Source organism: Apteryx rowi, unplaced genomic scaffold (genome assembly GCF_003343035.1).
Source record: "Apteryx rowi isolate R43461 unplaced genomic scaffold, aptRow1 scaffold_18, whole genome shotgun sequence".
Lineage (NCBI taxonomy): Eukaryota > Metazoa > Chordata > Aves > Apterygiformes > Apterygidae > Apteryx > Apteryx rowi.
In genome coordinates, this window is record NW_020448085.1 from 5,203,341 (window position 1) to 5,223,557 (window position 20,217).

General features: G+C 42.2%; 1 protein-coding gene across 1 annotated transcript; it reads left to right on the forward strand.

The window, feature by feature from the left end:
* The first annotated feature begins 1,052 nt into the window (after positions 1-1,052).
* On the forward strand, positions 1,053-17,709 carry RBP3 (retinol binding protein 3). Its single transcript, XM_026061336.1, has 4 exons — positions 1,053-4,100; positions 11,808-11,998; positions 15,347-15,489; positions 17,360-17,709. The coding sequence occupies exons 1-4, from the start codon at positions 1,053-1,055 to the stop codon at positions 17,686-17,688; spliced, it is 3,711 nt and encodes a 1,236-aa protein (XP_025917121.1). The 3' UTR covers positions 17,689-17,709.
* Positions 17,710-20,217: the final 2,508 nt, after the last annotated feature.

A 20,217-nucleotide genomic window follows, 5' to 3' on the forward strand; every position in this document is an offset into this window, starting at 1 on the left:
RTTTCAAACTTAAAGCCAGAATCTGTTCTTGTATGGCTTTGGCATGTTATACTGGAGTGCTGAAATGTTGACAATTCACATGGGTACAGCCTGCAGCTGCATCCCGCATTTACTGATCCTCTTTCAAACTCTTAATACAATAGAGTCTCAAATATATTGTGGGCTGAAGAACACCCCCCCACACACACACCCCCCACGTTCTATTTTGGTATATTGAGCCTGAAGTCTATTGGCTGGGAGCTGTCATCAGACATGACCATATGTTACTCAATGGTATTACAAGTAAATCCTAATTGAGTGCAAATTATGAAGATTAAAGTCACCTCAGATTTAGCTGTATTATGTTGAGGCAAATGGATTTCAAAGTTCTGTTTAAAATGCTGGCAATTCTCAGCACGGAAATTAACAGGCTGTCATTACCTTGGATTTTACAAGCTGTTCCAAATGTCTGGAGTTTCTTGTTTGGAGCCCTTAGTTATAGAATGTAAGAACAACCCTTTGCAGTCCACAGACTAAAATACACCAAAGATATTGTATTGTAAACAACATTTGAAATATTTAAAATTGATACAACTAAGTCACAGAAGAATGTCCTGCTATTAGCTTTTCATAAATGATGTAAAAGACTGAATGATTGCTGTTCTAATTTTGGTTAAAATCAAACAATATTGCATTTAAGCAATCCACTGTCAGGATAAGCCAGGACCAGTTTATAACAGGCAATGAGGTACCTTTTGAAAGCAATTAACTGCCAGAAAGTATCTCCTTGATGACTGAAGTTTATTACTGTTTCATAAGAGGTTTGTAAAGTGGCGTGAAGCTGAACTTCATCTATTGGTGCACTTTGGCTGATGCACTCCATTTTAATGAGATTAAAGGTTTAATGCAGATAAAAGATTTTTATTGCTTCAGTGCACCTGGGTTCAAYGCTGAGATTTCAGTGTGATTCACAAACAGAGTGGGTCAGCGGAGAGCTGTGTTCATCTTGATCGATAAGGACTTCTGACTTCTTTCCTACATACAGTTTATTTTTTATTCCATAGAGATACAAAATGATTAGGATGCATTTCTTCCTGTTTTCAGCCCTGATCATGTGCAGCATATCTGCTGAGGAAATCTTTCAGCCAAATCTAGTGCTGGACATGGCTAAAGTCCTTCTGGATAACTACTGCTATCCTGAAAACCTAGTGGGGATGCAAGAAGCCATTGAACAAGCCATCAAGAGTGGAGAGATCCTGGACATCTCAGATCCCACAATGCTGGCCAATGTCTTGACAGCTGGAATGCAGGGTGCTCTGAATGACCCAAGACTGGTGATCTCCTATGAGCCATTGCCTCATGYAGCTCCCAAACAAGAAGTTGAGGCTTCTCCCACTCGTGAACAACTYTTGAGTCTTATTGAGCAGGTGGTCATGTATGACAAGCTGGAGGGCAACGTTGGCTACCTGAGGATTGATTACATCATAGGCCAAGAAGTTGTGCAGAAGGTTGGTGCTTTTCTGGTGGACAAGGTGTGGAAGACACTGATAGACACCTCTGCATTGGTCATAGATCTTCGTCACAGCACTGGAGGACAGATCTCTGGCCTCCCCTTCATCATCTCATACTTGCATAAAGCAGACAAGGTGCTGCACATTGAGACCGTATATAATCGGCCTTCCAACACCACCACAGAGATATGGACACTGCCAAAAGTGTTGGGAGAGAGGTACAGCAAGGACAAGGATGTCATTGTTTTGATCAGCCGCCACACCACAGGAGTGGCTGAAGACGTGGCTTACATCCTCAAGCACATGCACAGAGCTATCACTGTTGGGGAAAAAACAGCTGGGGGCTCACTGGACRTCCAGAAGTTGCGTATTGGCCCCTCTAACTTCTATCTAATGGTTCCTGTGTCACGATCTGTGAGTCCCCTGAGCGGAGGTGGGCAGAGTTGGGAAGTGAGTGGGGTGATGCCTTGTGTGGCTGCTGAGGCAGACCAAGCCTTGCAGAAATCCCTAGACATCCTGGCAGTACGCAGAGCAGTGCCTGGCACCCTAAGCCGACTCACAGGCATATTAAAGGACAATTACAGTTTAGTGGAGCGGGTGCCAGTGCTGCTGCAGCACCTCACCACCTTTGACTTCTCTTCTGTGCAGTCAGCAGAGGACCTGGCCACCAAGCTTAACACTGAGATGCAGACCTTATCTGAGGATCCCCGCCTGTTGGTTCGAGTCATGATGCCAGGTGAAGCTGTTAGTCCTCCTGCTGAGAAGCCAGTTGCAGTGGCAGCCAACTTGCCGGACAATGAGCAGCTTCTGCATGCCTTGGTGGATACTGTCTTCAAGGTGTCAGTGTTGGCAGGAAATGTGGGCTACATGCGCTTTGATGAGTTTGCTGATGTTTCTGTGCTGGCTAAGCTGGGACCCTACATTGTACACAAAGTTTGGGAGCCCCTCCAAAATACAGAAAACCTGATCATGGACCTACGCTACAACCCTGGGGGCCCATCCTCCTCTGCTGTGCCTCTGCTACTGTCCTATTTCCAAGATCCTGCTGCTGGCCCTGTCCACCTCTTCACAACCTATGACAGGTGCACCAACCACACGCAGGAGCACAACAGCCAGGCAGAACTGCTGGGCCAGCCCTATGGGGCTCAGCGTGGCATCTACCTGCTTACCAGCCACCACACTGCTACAGCTGCTGAGGAGTTCGCTTACCTCATGCAGTCCCTGGGCCGTGCTACACTAATCGGTGAGATCACAGCAGGCAGCCTGTCACACACCCGCACCTTCCCTCTGCTACAGCCTGAGCAGGGAATGACTCRTGGCCTGACCATCACAGTACCTGTCATTACCTTCATTGACAACCATGGGGAAAGCTGGATGGGTGGAGGAGTTGTGCCTGATGCCATAGTATTGGCTGAAGATGCACTGCAGAAGGCTGAAGAGGTGCTGACTTTTCATAGGGTTATGGGGAAACTTGTGGAGGCTACTGGGCAACTCCTAGAGGCTCACTATGCTATCCCAGAAGTGGCTGGGAAGGCAAGTGTTATGCTCAGCACTAAGCAGGCCCATGGAGGTTATCGGTCAGCTGTAGACTTTGAGACATTGGCTTCCCAGCTTACCAGTGACTTGCAGGAGGCCTCAGGGGACCATCRGCTTCACATCTTCCACAGCCATGTGGAACCAACCCCAGAAGAACAGCTCCCCAGTCTGATTCCCAGCCCTGAGGAGCTGGGCTATATCATTGAGGCTCTCTTCAAAATAGATGTATTGCCAGGCAACCTGGGCTACCTTCGCTTTGATATGATGGCTGAAGCAGAAACAGTGAARTCCATTGGACACCAGCTGGTGCAGATGGTATGGAACAAGCTGGTGGACACGGATGCCATGATTATTGACATGAGGTACAACACAGGTGGCTACTCCACTGCCRTTCCAATCTTTTGTTCCTACTTCTTTGAGCCTGAGCCTCGGCAACACCTCTACACTGTTTTTGATCGCAGTACCTCCCGCAGCACAGAGGTGTGGACTCTACCCCAAGTCTCTGGCAAGAGATACGGCTCCCTCAAGGACATCTACATCCTAATAAGCCACATGAGTGGCTCAGCAGCTGAAGCTTTCACTCGCTCTATGAAGGATCTACACCGGGCCACAATTATTGGTGAGCCCACAGTGGGTGGTTCCCTCTCAGTGGGCATTTATCGTGTTGACAACAGCTCCCTKTATGCCTCCATCCCCAGCCAAGTGGTACTCAGCCCAGTCACTGGCAAAGTGTGGAGTGTGTCTGGGGTGGAGCCACACATCACCATCCAGGCCAGTGAAGCCATGACTGTAGCTCAGCACATTGCCAACTTGCGTGCCCAGGTGCCACAGATGTTGCAAACTGTGGGGAAGCTTGTAGCAGACAATTATGCTTTTGTGGACATTGGGACTATCATAGCATCCAAGCTTGCCAAGCTCATCAGTAAAGACAATTATAAAAGAATTAACTCAGAAGAGGAGCTGGCCAGGAAGGTGACTGCTGACTTGCAAGCTCTCTCTGATGATGAGCACCTGAAAATACTCTACATCCCTGAACACACCAAGGACAGCATCCCAGGGATCATGCCAAAACAGGTACAGTTCTCTCATACCCAGGTATAGTGATGCCGGCTAGAATGGGAGCACTGACTTAGGTATCTCACCAGACTTCTAGCCCGTATCATCAAACCACCAAATTTACCTGTACCCACTAGAGAAGCCAATGCTTCAGTGGGTTTTGGAGACTGAACTCTGTTGGACACTTAGGCAAGTCAGGATAGTAGCTTGTAGTAGCTGTAGAGGGTCGCTCCGGATGCATGTATTTTAGGGACAGCACACTTCAGGCTGTGAGTCTCTCTCAGCAGCAATCTGCCACAAGCAAAGATTCTGACACAGGGCTTCACTGTTATAGAGAAGATATTTCATTATCTCTGCGATCCCCTCTCTTTCAGTACTATGGCTTTTCAGTAAATTAATGCAGAAACCCACTGCTACTGAGTTTGTAATTTGAGAAAAAATTGGTTGATCCAGATTAAATACATACACTCACAGAAAATACAGCCACATACTTTTAAATGTATTTTTATATATAAAATTGCCATGCCTGACTTCTAATTCTATTACACCAGAATAACAAACAACTCCTTTGGTACTGACAATGGAAAGCTGTTCTGATTCTGTCCGTTGGTCAGCATCAGACAGTCTCCCAGTTGGAAGAAGTACCTGGGTGGAAGTTGGGTGACCCCCAGGGAGAAACTGATTTTTAATATTCTACTTCTGCCCTTGCTGTGTGGTTTGCATAACAGTCTGTGCTTTGTTCTGAGACTGGCTATTTATATGCTGGTCTGCCTTGGCAATCTTTCTTGTTCATTGTTGTGCTGGAGGGAGCTCCCAGGAGCACTTGTTAAAATTCCACCTTCAAATTAAAGGGAGGGTTAGGATAACCTGATCCCTGCCTTGGATGGAGTTAGCTCCTTTTTGGCTACTGCTCTAGCATGGCTATCAGAGACTTCTTACCCCAGGGACTCATAAAATTACTTTTTGAAGAGCATGAATTTGCCTTTGCAATGAACCAGATTGTACCAAGTGTCAGGTAACTATTAAATGTTTCCTGGGGGAGGAAATCTGTGGGCTTCCATCCTCTGAAGTCTTTGGCATGCATGATTTAAAGTGGACATGACCTTTGTGGCATTATCTCCAAGGCTAAGGTCAAGGACAAGGTCTAAGCATTTCCAGGGGAGGGCATTTTTTCCAGTTTCTTAGCCTAGAGACTCTGGCCCCATTCTCGACTCTAAGCATAAAATGTGCTTAAACGGAAACAATTAATTAAAGGATTTTTCTGTTCCATCACTCTCTTTCCTTCCTACATTTGTTGGGTGCAGAAAACTTCACTCAAAAGAGGTTTYGGACAGAGGTCCCTGCTAAATTATTAGCAACACATCAGTAATGATACACTGTAATTTCTCTATAGGMCCCATCCTGCAAATCGGTTATCCATTTTTACTGAAGGCTGTTAATGGATATTGTTAACTATTTTTACTTGACTTAAACCTTGAATATTGAGAGCAGGATGTACAGGACAAAATTCTGATTTTTCTCATGACACATGAAATTCTGATCTTGATAGAGCTAGTGGGGAAATGCCATTATGCTAATTAATGCCTCTGTTTATCTCAGTTCTCTGTCAAGCAAAATGATTGGAGGAGGCCAGGGAATACATCTATAAGAAGGAAAGTACATGAGTGTGGATGAAAGTCAGAAAAAAATCTGAAATATCAAGGGGGAATAGTGTATAAATAGGATGAATCTCTTAGGAGCCTGGGGTAGCTACCAAAGAAGTATGCATTCCCTCATAGTGCTTGATGAAACCAGGAGGGGGAGAGACAAGAGGGTAGTGTTAAGAAATTTTAAGGGGAAAGAGGATGCGTAAACTAAGAAATGAAAATAAAGGCTTTTCCTTGTGATGGAGAAAGAAGAAAATTCACCTGCCCCACAGAGCACTGGGACAGCAAGAGGATCTTGATTTTCTTTCCTTTTTTTCCTGCAGTGTCCCTGTCTCTTCTTGGCTCCCATTACAGGATAATTGCTTCTGCCTTGCTTTTGCAGGAAGGCCAAGAGAAATGCTTTCTGTGGATCGTTTCTGGAATCCCCAGTGCCGATGTCCCAGACAGCAAATGTCTTAAGATTACAGTGACATTTACATGATGGCACAAATTACATTTGTAAATTCTTCTTTTTTTTTATATATAGTCCTATACTTCGACATAGTGGCTCTTTTAGTCTACATCACATTTATGCACATTTATTATCACATTAGAGCTAGTTTTCCTCTTGCGCTGCCAGCCTTCCAGGCAACCCCATCCCTTGACAGTGGGATTTTCTTGATAATGACCTTGACAGAGAATCAGATCCAACACAATTAAATGAAAGTGATGATGAATAACTGCAAGAAGGATGGGATGGGACACAGGAGACAGAGAAGTGAAATGCCTGTAGACCTTTGCATCTGCTACAGTGGAATAGCTGCTGAAGCATTGYACAGGATAGTGAATATGTCTCCCCTATGACAGGAGGAAGGTCAATGCTAGCTGGAGTTCTCTGATGCATAAATGCTGCTTTCTAAAGTCAGACTTCCTAGAGGCTAATCTTGTATATGCTGTTTGTGGTTCAGAAAACAGCCTTTTGTTTGTAAGGCAGAGTTCTGTAAACTTGCTGATGCCCAGTTCAATAGTCCCTGCTTCTTATTCTTCTGCTTGCCTCTCTCTCCCTCTGGTCATACCTTCCCTTTCCATACTGAAACATTTGTACTAATGTATATCGCAGTACTGTAGATTACCTATAGAAGAACTGCTGCCTGATTTTGGCAAATGTGATATGTCAGTTTCAAGTGACAGGAGTATCCCTGAGTGACTCTTTAGGCCCCTTGGTGCTGCCCAAAGACTTTTAATGCAGTCTTAACACCTAGGGAAATTTTTGTCTTAATGTTTTGGTCATGCAGCTGAAAATGATGAACAGTGTGTCTCTTCATGGCACTGCACATCACTAGTAAAAGATAAAAAGGGGATCCTTTATAAAGAGAAATTGTTTTGAATTTGAAGTCTCCTGTTTCCCAGACAAATAATATATATGTATACCAGAGTATTATCCTTGCTGTCAGAGAAAATAGAGTTACAAACGCTTCACTAGAAATGAGTGTAGTTTCCTTATGTCCCTTTATTAATGAGTGAAATCAAAGTGGTCAGCTTCAAAATGTCAAGACAGAAAAATCACATTGACACACACAGTACATCTACTGCTGACAGGTGAAAAGAAGGTGTTGTGTTGTCCACTGCTGATTTATATCAGCATAAGCACATGGAAGTCAGTGGAACCATACAAGTTTATGCCAGCCCAAAAAATGTTTTCTACTGAACTCTCATTGACTCTTTTCCTTTTTGCAGTTCATACTTGCTCTTGTATTTGGTACAGAGAAGAAAATGTTACTGTGTTAATCACTTTTGTTTTTTGTTTCTAGTACATCTCATCTTCTAATTCTGATACACAAGCACAATGCAGCTACTTTTGCAGGTTATAATAATCCCACCAGAGATATGTTTTTCCTTATTTTCTGCCATTGTTATTGTTACAGTAAATGTGTCCATTAATTTTATGTTTTACATGGATTTTGAATGAAACCCAAAATTTAGCCAARAATCACATATTCAGATTTTCCTTTCAAATGTAATCTTCCAGGGGTATTGTCTAGGAAATAACGGTGCTTTACATTTTTGCTTTGTGGCTTGTAATGAGCATGTTAAAAGCTCTCTGTTTTCAGAGCAGGCCAATGCGCTGGTGTGCAGTGCTGCCCTCTGCGGTGTGAAAGTATAGCTTCTCACTCTGCCCCGTGCTCCTTCAGTGGGGACTCAGAGCTTAAATAACCCCTTGTAATCACTTCCAGAGCACTATCCCACAGGGTTTTGTCTTTTGGTTACGGTAACTCCTCATCCTGGCCATCTTGGTACACTGGAGGACAGGATTAGGATTCAAAGGTACAGTTCTGGGAAAACTGGAGAGGTGACCTGAAAAAAGGCGGTTGAGGCTGAATAAGAACACATGCAAGGTTCTTGCACAGTTTTTACAGTGAGAGCAATTGGCTACACAACTCTGGGAGGAGAACAGCTTGTTTATGAGGAATCCTGTAGAAAAGTATATGGGTGCTTTGGTGTTCACAAGCTGAACAGCGTCAAGTTGTTGCAGAAAAATATAATCATCGAACTGGGGCARATAAGCAGGAATATAATCAGTAAGACCTGTGAAGTCTTCTGCTCTATTCAGCTCTAAAGAAGCCTCAGCTGGAGTGTACTGTGTCCAGTCTTGGACACTGCATTTCTGGAAAGATGTGGCTCAGCTGGAGAGCATCCAGAAAAGARGAACAAGAGTAAAGAGAAGACTGAAAAAGAGTCATTTGAAAAAGTTGAAAGGATATAAGTTGTTTATTCCAGAGAAAACTGAGAGGAGACATGAAAACAGTCTTCAAATACAGAAGTTGTTTCAAATATGAAGAGAATAATCTGTTCCCATCTCCATGGTGGTTAGGCCAAGAAGTAATGCACTTAAATTGTAAAAAGTAGTGAACTTAGACTGTTTATGCTAAATGTTAGGAACATCTTTGTAATAGTAAGGATAGTGACATACTGGACTGGATTGCCTGGAGAGAAACATGGAATCTCCATCACTGGAGGTTTTAAGATCAAGTGACACTTAGCTGTCAGGAGTGGCATAGATATAATTGATCCTGCCTTGAGACAGGAAGATAAGCTAGGATGGACCTTTCCATTCCAGTCTCTGAGGCTGTGGATGGAACCCGAATGTTATTTTAAGAAAGAAAGGAGGAACACCCCCCCTCCCCCTCCCTAAAATGAGATCTCACAGTTCTTAAACCGATCTCGGAATTTACAATGGCACAAAGGTATTGGCTGGTGATTTTTTGACAGCTTGGGGATGATAACACTAGCAACTTTAATGAAGATCAGAGTTATGTTATGATGATGAGCCCCAAATTAGCTATGAAAAGACCCTTTCCATCTAAATAGACAAAAGAACTTAGAAGAGAGGGAGAAAAGGGAGAAAAGAGAGGCACAGTTGTAAAAGTGGTTTGCCCAAGTTTGGGGCTATGTCAGTGGCAAAGCCGGTGATGAAACTCCACACATGAGTCCCAGGGCAGCGTTCTAGGTCCTGTTTTGTGTCACACAACCTGTTCCAGTTAGGCCACTTACATGTGGAAAGAGACTGCAGAAAAGGGCTGGAGACCCTATACAGTTAACTAGTAGCAATTCTTCCCTGGCTTAAGTGGTGTTAGCTGGGAGGTCCCTTAGTCTAGCCACATTGCTTATAGTGTTCTCCTTACTAAGGCACCTGAGGGTTTATATTTAACAATCAAGTCATTTGTATGTAAACACTGCCTAACTAAGCAGCATGATCTTACTGTCAGCTGCATCCTGTCACAGTCTGTCCTTGGCCTGCAAACAGAGCCCTGCCTTCCAAAAGAGAGACTGCTGCTCGTCTCTGGAGGTGGCACACGGCCCATGTGTCACTGTCACAACCTTGTTGTTGTATGGCACGGCACAATAACTCTTTACTGTCGGTCTCAGCCTCCTCCCCTCTTTTGCTTAAAAATTAGGAGGCTTTTTTTTTTTTTWAATCAGATTCTGAGCGCTTTTCATCTGACTTCTGGTTCTAGAGCCTTTAGAGCAGGCGTATTTTCATACCTTCCTGCAGCCAGGAAGGTGGGGAACAGTCTTTTGGAGATCCTCATGTACTCATTTTACCTCAAAAGAGCTGAGCCTTTAAGGGCAAACTAGCCATGTCGAGACCTGTAACAAATTTGCAAGAGTTCGCAACACTGCTGACAAGTACCAAAGTCCTCAATGGACGAAGATTTGATGCAGCACTGTAAAAGAACAAGTAGGAAAAAAAAAAACACATTACCAGACATACATAGAAGGGTTATTATTAATCAACATGCTTATGGGTATGCATATAACATTTATTTTTGGAGACAGAGATAAGAAATCTGTGCATTTGGTTAAAATATCATCGGTAAATGGCTGAGAGTAACACATCCTTTTTATTTGTAGATATTACCAATGAGTGATGTTTTTTTTCTCCTGGGGGGACCAGTATTTCTGAACTACATATAAGCTCTGTCAGAACAAACCAATGCATCCTGGATATTTTCTTCAAAACTGTGATTTGTTAATCAAAGTACACTGGCAGATCAAGTAGCATTGATGTCACTGGGAAGTGGATTGGAAATGACAGACTCAACAGTGTTGAACTGATATGTTTACAGTYCAGATGCAGTGGTTATTTTCACAAGGTGAGGTGAGGAAGAAGGACAGAGAAAAGGACTCACTAGAGTTGGCTCTCACCATCTTGTTAACAACTAGTGGCAAACAGGGCGTTTGAGTTAGTCTTTGAAATTTTGGCATACAGAAGGCACTGAATGATGATGGCAAATGTCATCATTAGGAGTGAAAAAGAAGATCAGGTCAAGCAGAAGTGTGATCTGGTAGCTAATATTCCTCTAGGGAAAGATAATGTGCCTGAGCTGTGTCACGTACAGTGGGATTCATACAGCTTGCAAATCCTGCTTCTTTAATGGCAGAGGTATTTGTGGCAGGAGTGCAGACCCCAGGCCAGGGCACAGCATGTATGGCAAGACTTCCCTACAACCACAGGAGGCCCAAAGGCCTCACAAGTTCTGCAGCATGTTGCAGGTTGGGAGAGCACTTTTAGCAGGCAGCTCCCTGCCCACTCTTTGATCTCTTTCCTGTAAAACTATGGATGATTTGAGGCTGAGCTATAGCAGCATGCAACTGATTAAGATGCAAGTATAAAATTTTCACAGCAACCATGAAGTGAGAAGGCCAAATTGCTAAATATATACTTTGCATATATATAACATTGCATATATAATATATATCCCAATCTCCTTAAGCTGAAGGAAAACCTGCCTGTTTCAGAAACAGGCATGCAAAGTATCTAAGTCTGGCAATAGGAGCGGACTATGTCTCCAATGTGTATAAGGCTTACTGAGTTAACTTTATTAGTTGGCTACACATTACTATTAAAAGAAAAGTCTGCAGTTTAATAACATCCAGATAAACAAGATGAAATTGATCACAGCCAAACATGTGAGATTCCAGGCATGTGGCCACCATGTAAGAGCTGTAACACATGGCTAGTACATGGGATGGCTAGCACTAGCCCAGCATGTGAAGTTCCTCCAGTCACAGGAACTGGCTCTTTAATGGGAGCTGGGGCCAGTCTCAGCCGTAACCAGCAGCTGTTTGTCAGCTGAGGCTGGTCAAGAGATTATAAAAACATCAAGTGACTTATTTAAAAAGAATTGCTAAAGGAAACAAATGGGTTTGGGGGGCAGGTCTGGGATGATGGCAAAGTGTATGGGGGGGGGGGTGCTCTTGCAGCCTTCCCATGCTTTTTCGGTTGAAGGAAATTCCTTTATTTATGCATAATGAACTGAGCCCTGACCAATAAGGGCCTGATCCAGATTCTGGGCATGCTATTGATGCATCCTGTACTAGGTCCTATTTTGTGTCATAGCGCAGCAGCTAACATTAACCCAAGTCTAATATGCAAAAATCTTAATTCATAATCATTACATGATTTTCTTAAAACTTGGTTGCRTTCCTAACATATGTCCCACCTGGACTAAACTTGACCCATGTGATTCCTTTCAAATCTTGTGCCAAGTTATCTGTGCCAGCAAATGATTTGTTTTGTTTTTCTAAACTCTTTCAGATCCCTTCCCCAGAAGCATTTGAAGATCTGATTAAATATTCATTCCACACAAATATCTTTGAAAACAACATTGGCTATCTGAGATTCGATATGTTTGGAGACTATGAACTTCTAACCCAGGTGTCCGACCTACTGGTAGAGCATGTTTGGAAGAAAATTGTTCACACAGATGCGTTGATCATAGATTTGAGGTAAACCTTTGAATGGCAAATAACCAAGGTTCTTTTAAAATAGCATTTTATTTTGTAACAGTGAATTAGCTTTACATGGTTTGCTGTCCTGTTTACAAGCTAACATTGCTGGGATTAAATGAGAAAAGAAAAACAGCCAAGGAAAACAATAACAGTGTGGAAGCATATCTCAAGAGAAATTGTACCATCGCTTGAGATATTTAGAACTAAATAGGTAAATCTAGGAAATATGTTGCAGAACACAATCCTGAACCTCACATCTGTTTTTTTTCTCTAATTTCTTCCTAATCTAACTCTGCATGTGCCTTGTATAAATTATATATATATATGGCGTAATTAAATCTTTAACTACAGGCAATGGTCAAGTGATTGATCAGTCAAAAAACAAGGTCACTCATAGGGCTGTGTTACAGCATATAGTTTGCCATACCTGCAGTGCTAAATTACTTTGTGGTATCAGCCCTGTGCAGAATGATCCTTGTGCAGAGTGCACAGGTGGCTTAAAAGCACCATTGTCTCAAAGGTACCATGACACTCCTAGACCCTGCTGCAGCAAGCTACAGTACCATATGCCTACTGCTAACTTAGGACTCTGCTAGACTCTCCAGTGTGTCAACAATGCTCCAAAGTCTTATGAGCCAGAAGATAGCTTTTTTTATGTTGCCAGCTATCAAAACAAATGAATATCACAAGTACACATTTCCTATACAATATTCACATAAAAGTCATTCTCTTGTTTTGGTCCAGAGCTAATGTTTGTGAGCCCAAAACATTACAAATATTAATTAAAGAAAATAAGGCATATGTAAGAGCTAGTTATTAATGCTAAAAAACTTTCTGTCCATTACCATTGTGGTGCTCACAATATTTTGTAATCTTCTTAATTTTCATCTGGGATTTGTAGCATGTGCAGGAAAAGATGAACACAGTGATGAGTGTGGAGAGAGGAAGCTCACCATGTGAGCACAGGTGAGGTAAGGCAGCAGCCACCCAAACCCACCCATGACTGAATTTGGATTCAGCAAAGGCATCGTCACCTTCTAGTAGACTTAGAGTTCAACTGGGGCTTTTCTCTTTCTTGTTCCCATCCTTCCCAGGTTAGATCTCACACCAGGGCCAGCAGTAACAAAATAGCAAAGGTAAAATCATGCCCCAGGCACCAAATGGCCTCATTATGGCACTTATCCTGGGTGCTTTGTTTTTTATTTTTAATATATCCAGCCCTTTGAGAAAGCAGAGTGGAGGTGCATGCAAAAAACCTCAGTCTCTGAAGTCATGTAAAAAGAACCCCAAACATGTTACCTTTTGAAATTGTCTCTAAACAATCTCATGATTTTGAGGGGGAGCTGATAAATTCAGTTTTGATTAGGATTAATCATAATGCATTAATTTCTCTCACCTTACAAGTTCCTATCCCTGGAACAGCTGGGCCACTCATGAGCTTCATATTTGTAACCATCACCGCATGGAGAACAGAGAGGCTGATAAGCTAAGCAGCTTCTCCAGTGTCACTCAAGAAGTCTATAGTGAAGGAAGTACTTGCCCCCAAGAACTAAGCTAAAACTCTAACAACTGTACAGTTGTTCCTACTGACGGAAAATTCTGCAGTTTCAGTGTCCTAGATACAGGAGACTCCCTGGAAAAGCTCATCAGCATTACTCTATTACTATTGTCTTGTCAAAATGTTTTTTGTCTTTGTCATCATCCTCGTCTCTTTCTCTTGACCACAAGTCTGATAATCTAAAGAAGCCTCTAAATTGATGTTCACAGATGAGGCAGATATTTGACTTTTTTTTCCCCCTTCAAAGTCTTGTAGACTTCATTGACTCAAGACCGTGTGAGACATGCACTGCAGGGCAAGTAGCTGCTCTGTCATCTTGCTGTCTGGCTTCACTCTGGCTACATAGTTTTATCTTTCTACCGCCCAGCCAGCTGCCCTAGACTGGCCTGCACTATAACTGAGGGTACATGGGGTCCCAGAAATATACCTTATTGGCCTCCTGCCTTTTAAAAAATATGTCAGGACGCTTCGTGTTCTTGGCTCCATTTGGCAGTCAAATTAATCCTGCCAGAGGAGGGTGACTACAGCAGGAACAGAGCGAATTTCAGTGCTCCTCCATACTATCCAGTCTGATGCCACTGACAGAGAGGCAGGACCCAGCTCGTGCACTGACAATAATTCAGCAGATCTCTACCCTTTAACTTTGTTCCGAGCTAGCTTCTTTGTCCAAGCAGTCACTCAGCCATCCAGCTAGCTGGCTGCTTGCCATGCATAATGGCAATGGCAATGGCAGCTGCAGCAAGCTGGGCTCTGCTAGGTCCAGCTGCCTCCTGCGCTGTGCAGGCAGCAGGACCTCGTGGCAGCACAGCACTATCCAGGACAAACTAAAGCGGCCTATTTCAGCTCTAGCCAGGCACAGTGAGCATACAGCTCCCAAACGCTGCAAAATAAAGAGGTCGCTTCACTGTTTGGGACAGAAGCCCCTCCTGGATTCTTTAAATCCTTTTGTGAAGGTGAAGGAACTATTTTTGCCTTCATCTGTGCCAGGCACTCCTAACATGAACAACAGAAGGAGAGCACTATGCTCTCTCCTACAAGTGAGCAAAGTATGAGCATTTCCAGTGCCATATGAGCTCTATGTTAGAAATGACATACGTAAAAAATAATCTGGTATTCCATTGTGCATATTCATAGCAGGGGGTTCTCTAATGACACTTGGTCACTTCAGTGACTTCAATCTTCAGAGACTGATATGCAATTAAACTGCAACCAAAGTTCATCCAAATCAACCAAATCATGACTGTCCTAAATGAAGCAGCTAAAACAATCTTTAGGCACAAAAAGAAATAGCCTGATCTTATAAGGTGCCACACACTAATTATTTTCATTGTGTGCAGCATGAAATAAGAATGCTTGTCAGTTCCACAGACACACTTTGCTTAAACTGGGATCTACATTTAAACACCAAAGTTTACATATTCACTCATTCTGCCTGTGTCAGTAACAGCATGGGTTATTATAAGTAGAATTGCAAGAATCTAATGTTTCTCTGCAGATTAAGATTGTGAGTTTACTTTCTGATTTTTTTTCAGGCTGAATCAAAAAAAAAATTCAGTTTTATTTCACATTCATAGTCAATTGTTGGCATTTCCAATCCCAGATTCTTAGATGGGATTTTGTTTCTCTGATAAAGGTGCAAATGCTGCAAAGGGAGAATGCCCTCTGTAAATGTATCCAAATGTAGCCATAAGCCCTTTCAGTGTGGTTGTTAAGGAACAAAACTTGGAAGGGAGATTTATTGTCTGCCACAAATTTTTGTTTCCTAATATTTTTTAATTTTTGAAAAGGTACAATATTGGAGGCTCCACCACTTCCATAGCAATCCTATGCTCATACTTCTTTGATGAAGGACAGCGAGTTCTCTTGGACAAAGTTTACAGCAGACCCAGTGACTCAATTAAGGAAATATGGACACAGCCACAGCTCAAAGGTAAAACCACAATTTCTTTTAAGAATAACTTTTAATTTCATGTGTTCCTGCTTGTGCGTTTCAGAGTGAGCCACTGGACACTATAACTGATTTGGTGAAGCACTTGCCACTATTATCTCAAGCTATACAGAGAATGTAAAAACAAAAATCTGCATCTTAGTTATATCCCCCAGTGCCACATATAAATATCAGTTTATGGCTCCAGGGAAGGAGATATTTTAGGCACTGCGGTTTGTAAACTGGTCCCAGAAGTTTAGCTGAATACAGTGTACAGCAATTATGATTTGCTGCTTTAAATGCTGTCAAAATTAAAAACTAATCCTGTACTGTTTAAACTCCTAGTAACAAAGAATCTCTTCCAATACTTACATGGAGTTTTATATGTAGTTCCTTATTCCTGTCCATGTGATCCATCAGACACTATTTCAGTAGATGAAAACACCCATAATAGCCCAATTTGCCCAGAGAATGAAAAAATAAAAGAGGAGCCCTATAAACTTTGCATATCTGAGTGAGTTTGGAGCATTCAGCAATGTGTTACCCCCCGTGCTGTCCATGTAAGTTGAAGTGATGCTGCAACGTTCAGAAACAGACCTCTTCAGTGCTCATAAAATGCAGTTGCAGTGCTGAGGAGTCTTAAACGCTGGCTTTAATTCTGTTCCCACTTAACACTAAGACAGTACTGAAAGAGGTGCCACAACGGTGTCTGCAATTATTGGTTTGGAGCAGCCTGAAATGGTTAACCTTTGTGTCAGGCTGCAGGGTCCATCTATTTTCCCAGGCAGTTAGAGGTGAGCTGTGCTAAGGGAGTATGGTTACTATGGACACATTCCAGTTCCCATCAAAGGGAACAGGCAAACTCCTATCAACTTCAAAGGAGCTGAATCTGGTACTACGTTATATATACCTACTGTGAAGAGGGTCTTCTAATGGATATTATGTCTACGGTGAAATGAGAAGACCAAAGATGGTGTGAAAATTAATTACCATGATATTGGCCTCTCTTTAACAGTTTAGTATGAGAATTAGATGTCATATGGTAAGTTGCTTGAAGAACCAGATTTTTAAAGCAGTTCAGAATTAGTTTTCAAGTGATCAGGTCCTATTTACGACATATTGGCCACGTTTTCAAAGGATCTCAGCTCTTGAAAAGTATCCAGTGTGTTCTGATATATTGAAACTCAGGTGCAAGAAAACTCCAATTCCTGTCAGCATGTTTTTGTAAGAGAATAAGGTAACTTGGCTCAGATACCAATAATAAAGGGGTGTTTGTTGAAGGACTTGGGACAAAGGCAATGTAACAACTTCCATTAATAGACTGTAATAAGCCTGTGGGAATCCTCTTCCTAATAAGCCTGTGGGAATCCTCTTCCTAATTTCACAAAATGACACCTGCTTTGTCCGCAGGCCACACACTGACAGCCATGTTCCTAGAGCAGGGATGAAGGTGAAATGGAAGATGCCTCCAGCTGAGCTTTGGGTATTCCTGCTGGGGCAGTGGAAAAAGTTGCTTTCCTCACCTGCCTATTCCACTTCTCTGATGGGGTCTGGAGCTCCTGTAAAAATCAAAGCCACAGAAAAGTCAGCAGCAGTAAACATGAGCTGGCTTCCCAGCTGCTGGAACTCATAACCAGAAACTGATGAAATGAGCCACCAGACAGGGTGACAGGTTTGTTCACAACATAGTGGCTGGGCTAGTGTAAAAAAATGCTTTAATACCGTCATAGATATGAAACAAAATTTCAAACTTCTGTGGTTGCTAATAGCAGGTAGGGAATGAAATGTGTTGTATCTTGGCTTTTCTTGCTTCATTATGCAAATGGATCTCTGAAAATGGATGTGTTTTGTGATGCTCTGTCTTTTCTGGCAGGGGAGAGGTATGGCTCTCAGAAAGGGCTAATAATCCTCACCAGTGCTGTGACAGCTGGGGCTGCAGAGGAGTTTGTGTACATAATGAAGAGACTGGGCAGAGCTTTCATCATTGGGGAACCGACCAGTGGTGGCTGCCATTCCCCGCAGACGTATGAAGTAGATGATACCAATTTGTACATCACCATCCCCACCTCCAGATCAGTCATCTCTGCAGAGAGCACTTCTTGGGAAGGGAAAGGGGTGCCACCTCACATGGAAGCACCAGCTGAAACAGCACTCATCAAAGCAAAGGAGATGCTCAACGCTCACCTGCACAGCTCTAGATAGCCCAGTGGGGGGATGTGCTTCTAGAAAAAAGGTAGGCTGTAATTTTCAATGGAGCCCAAAGGACTTAGGCTGGACCAATAAAGGGTTTGGGAGCCCAGAGCAGGATTTACCCATAATTTAGATAATTAATGCAAAATTGAGATCCAAAAAATCTCACAGAGTGTGTGTGTGTGTTTGTACACGTGCATGTGAGGGAATGGGCAAGCTACAGGTGTTCCTCCTTGTTTTATCTCTCTGGCTCAATAAATCACGGGTTGTTTACTGCAGAAGGGCTCAGCTCCATCAGGAGAAGTGGCAAGGCCCTTCTGCTACCCAGAATAATTCACATGCCTTGGGAATGGCACTCTTCTGGGTAGCAGCAGAAGTGGATTTGAGTTCTCAACAGCTGAAGGAGGCCTCACACCAGAGTCTCATTTCTTGTGTGAGTTTTCTGGTAATCCAGTTCTTAGGGGAAGATAAGCAAAATTACTGCTGCCATCACTCAGTTCTTTGCAGCTGCTTGTCATCAGGGGAAAGAAACCCACCTCCCAAAACACAAACCCTAGAGAGCAGGGGAAACTTCAGTTCAGTCTCTGTGATCCGTGGCTCCCTGTGCATAGCTCCAGGTGACTTGCTCTTCAACATGCTGGATTTTTGACCCTGTTCTGAAGAACCCAGATCTTTCTGGACACTGTTGAGAGACTTGGGTAATTCACTGGTGTGTCTGGATTCCTCTCCTGGGGTCAGATGTAAATGTTAGTTGTTGCAGTGTCTATTTTTTAAGATTAAGCTCCAAAACACAGAGGTTTCCTTAGGTCCCATGGAAAATCCCTGCTGTCAATATTGAACACATGTGAACCACCCCAATGCATGTATGCAAAAGTAAAAAAGGTACTTCTCCTCTGGAAAATGTGTACATTCACTTTTGTATGTCTGAAAGAAGAATTAACAATAGTTGGGAGATTATGCTTTCCAAACTAGAACAGCTAACTTAAGTCTCTTCTCCATTTCACCATTTAGACACACCAAAATCTGCCAGGCTTGCCCAGTCTCCTGGTATTTCTTAGATGCATCTCTGCCTCTCCCCTAGCATCTGGCAGAAGGATGGGGAATAGGCAGGAGAAAGGCAGTGCATTGACTCTGTCATTCAGTGCTCAGTTCAACAGAGTTAGTGACAAGAATCATATCATAAAAAACAGATTTCTGTATGTCCTGTCCCAAAGACAAGAAGAAAACAGAGAAGTATCCTTTCCTCCCTGATAAAAAACTAATTATTGACAGTCTATTCCAGGGCAACTGATAGGGTTTTTGACATGGGCCTAATTAATGCACAACATTCTCTTTCTTGCAATGCATGTCTGTACAACTGTATTTGTAATCACTGAGAAATACATATAACTCTAAACTAGGTCTCAACATTTGCCATCTCTATAAAAAAACAGCTGTAAGACACCTAAGTTAGGAAACTGGTCCCCCCAGATTTAGTCAGTTAGAGTATGTGGTGATTTTTTACTTGCTCATTTGTACATTACTATCTTAAAAAAAAAAAATGTTTAAACATCTGACTGCATCTTTTTCAGTATTTACAGGAAAATAATTTTAACAACCAAATAGACTTTCCATCTTTTTTACTGCTTGTTTATCTTTCTAATTACACTCAGTGTGATCACTAACCTGGACTGAATCATTTTCATATTCTGATTTTTATGCAGTAGTCAGTTGTTGAATTTCTCAGTGTTGTGGAAAATATTTAAATGAATTAAAACTCATGCAGAATTTTGTGTAAAGTGATATATAAATGAAGAATATTAAAGATATTTAATCTGGTAAAGACTAGAGTAGTCAATGAATGAGTAAACAACATTAACATATATATTCTACTGTTTTTTAAGCCTCTTTAATATCTAAGTGACTCAGATATACTGCTTTTGTTTTCCTAAACACAATCTGTTGTGTTGTCATGTACAAACAATAGTAGTCATTAAACCCGACATTTAAAAACTTCAGCCATCCATTCAAGGACCAAAAGCTATATGATATGGGCACAAATAGGAAATAATTTCTTCGCCTAAGTAATACTTATGAATAATAAATATGTTTAGAAATTGGAATCCAGTTGGGAAAAGAAAAAAAGGAGATGCATTTGCTGGTGAGTCCATTTGCAATCAACAGTGCTGTTAGTTCTCTGAAGTAACACCAAGTTCAATTTCACTGGAAAGTTAGTATGCAACCTTGACAAACTCTATTAATTAACAAAATATTATTTACAGTTTCACAGGTTATCTGCTGGCTAGTCTGTATTGAAACTATTAGGTTTAACAAAGGCCAGTGTGTTAAAAAACAATTTTATTTCCTCTTTTCACTAACTGCTATGTCATATTTATTCCTGTCTCAGTGAGCTTAGAATCTTCTCATGGTGTAGTGTAAACTGTGTTAAATTGTACTTTTTGCTCACGGAAGACTGGGGTCACAGGAAACCTCTTGTTTGAAGACACTGAAAAGATCAGCTTTCTTATTTCAGAGAAGTAAAGATAACAAGCAGAACAGATG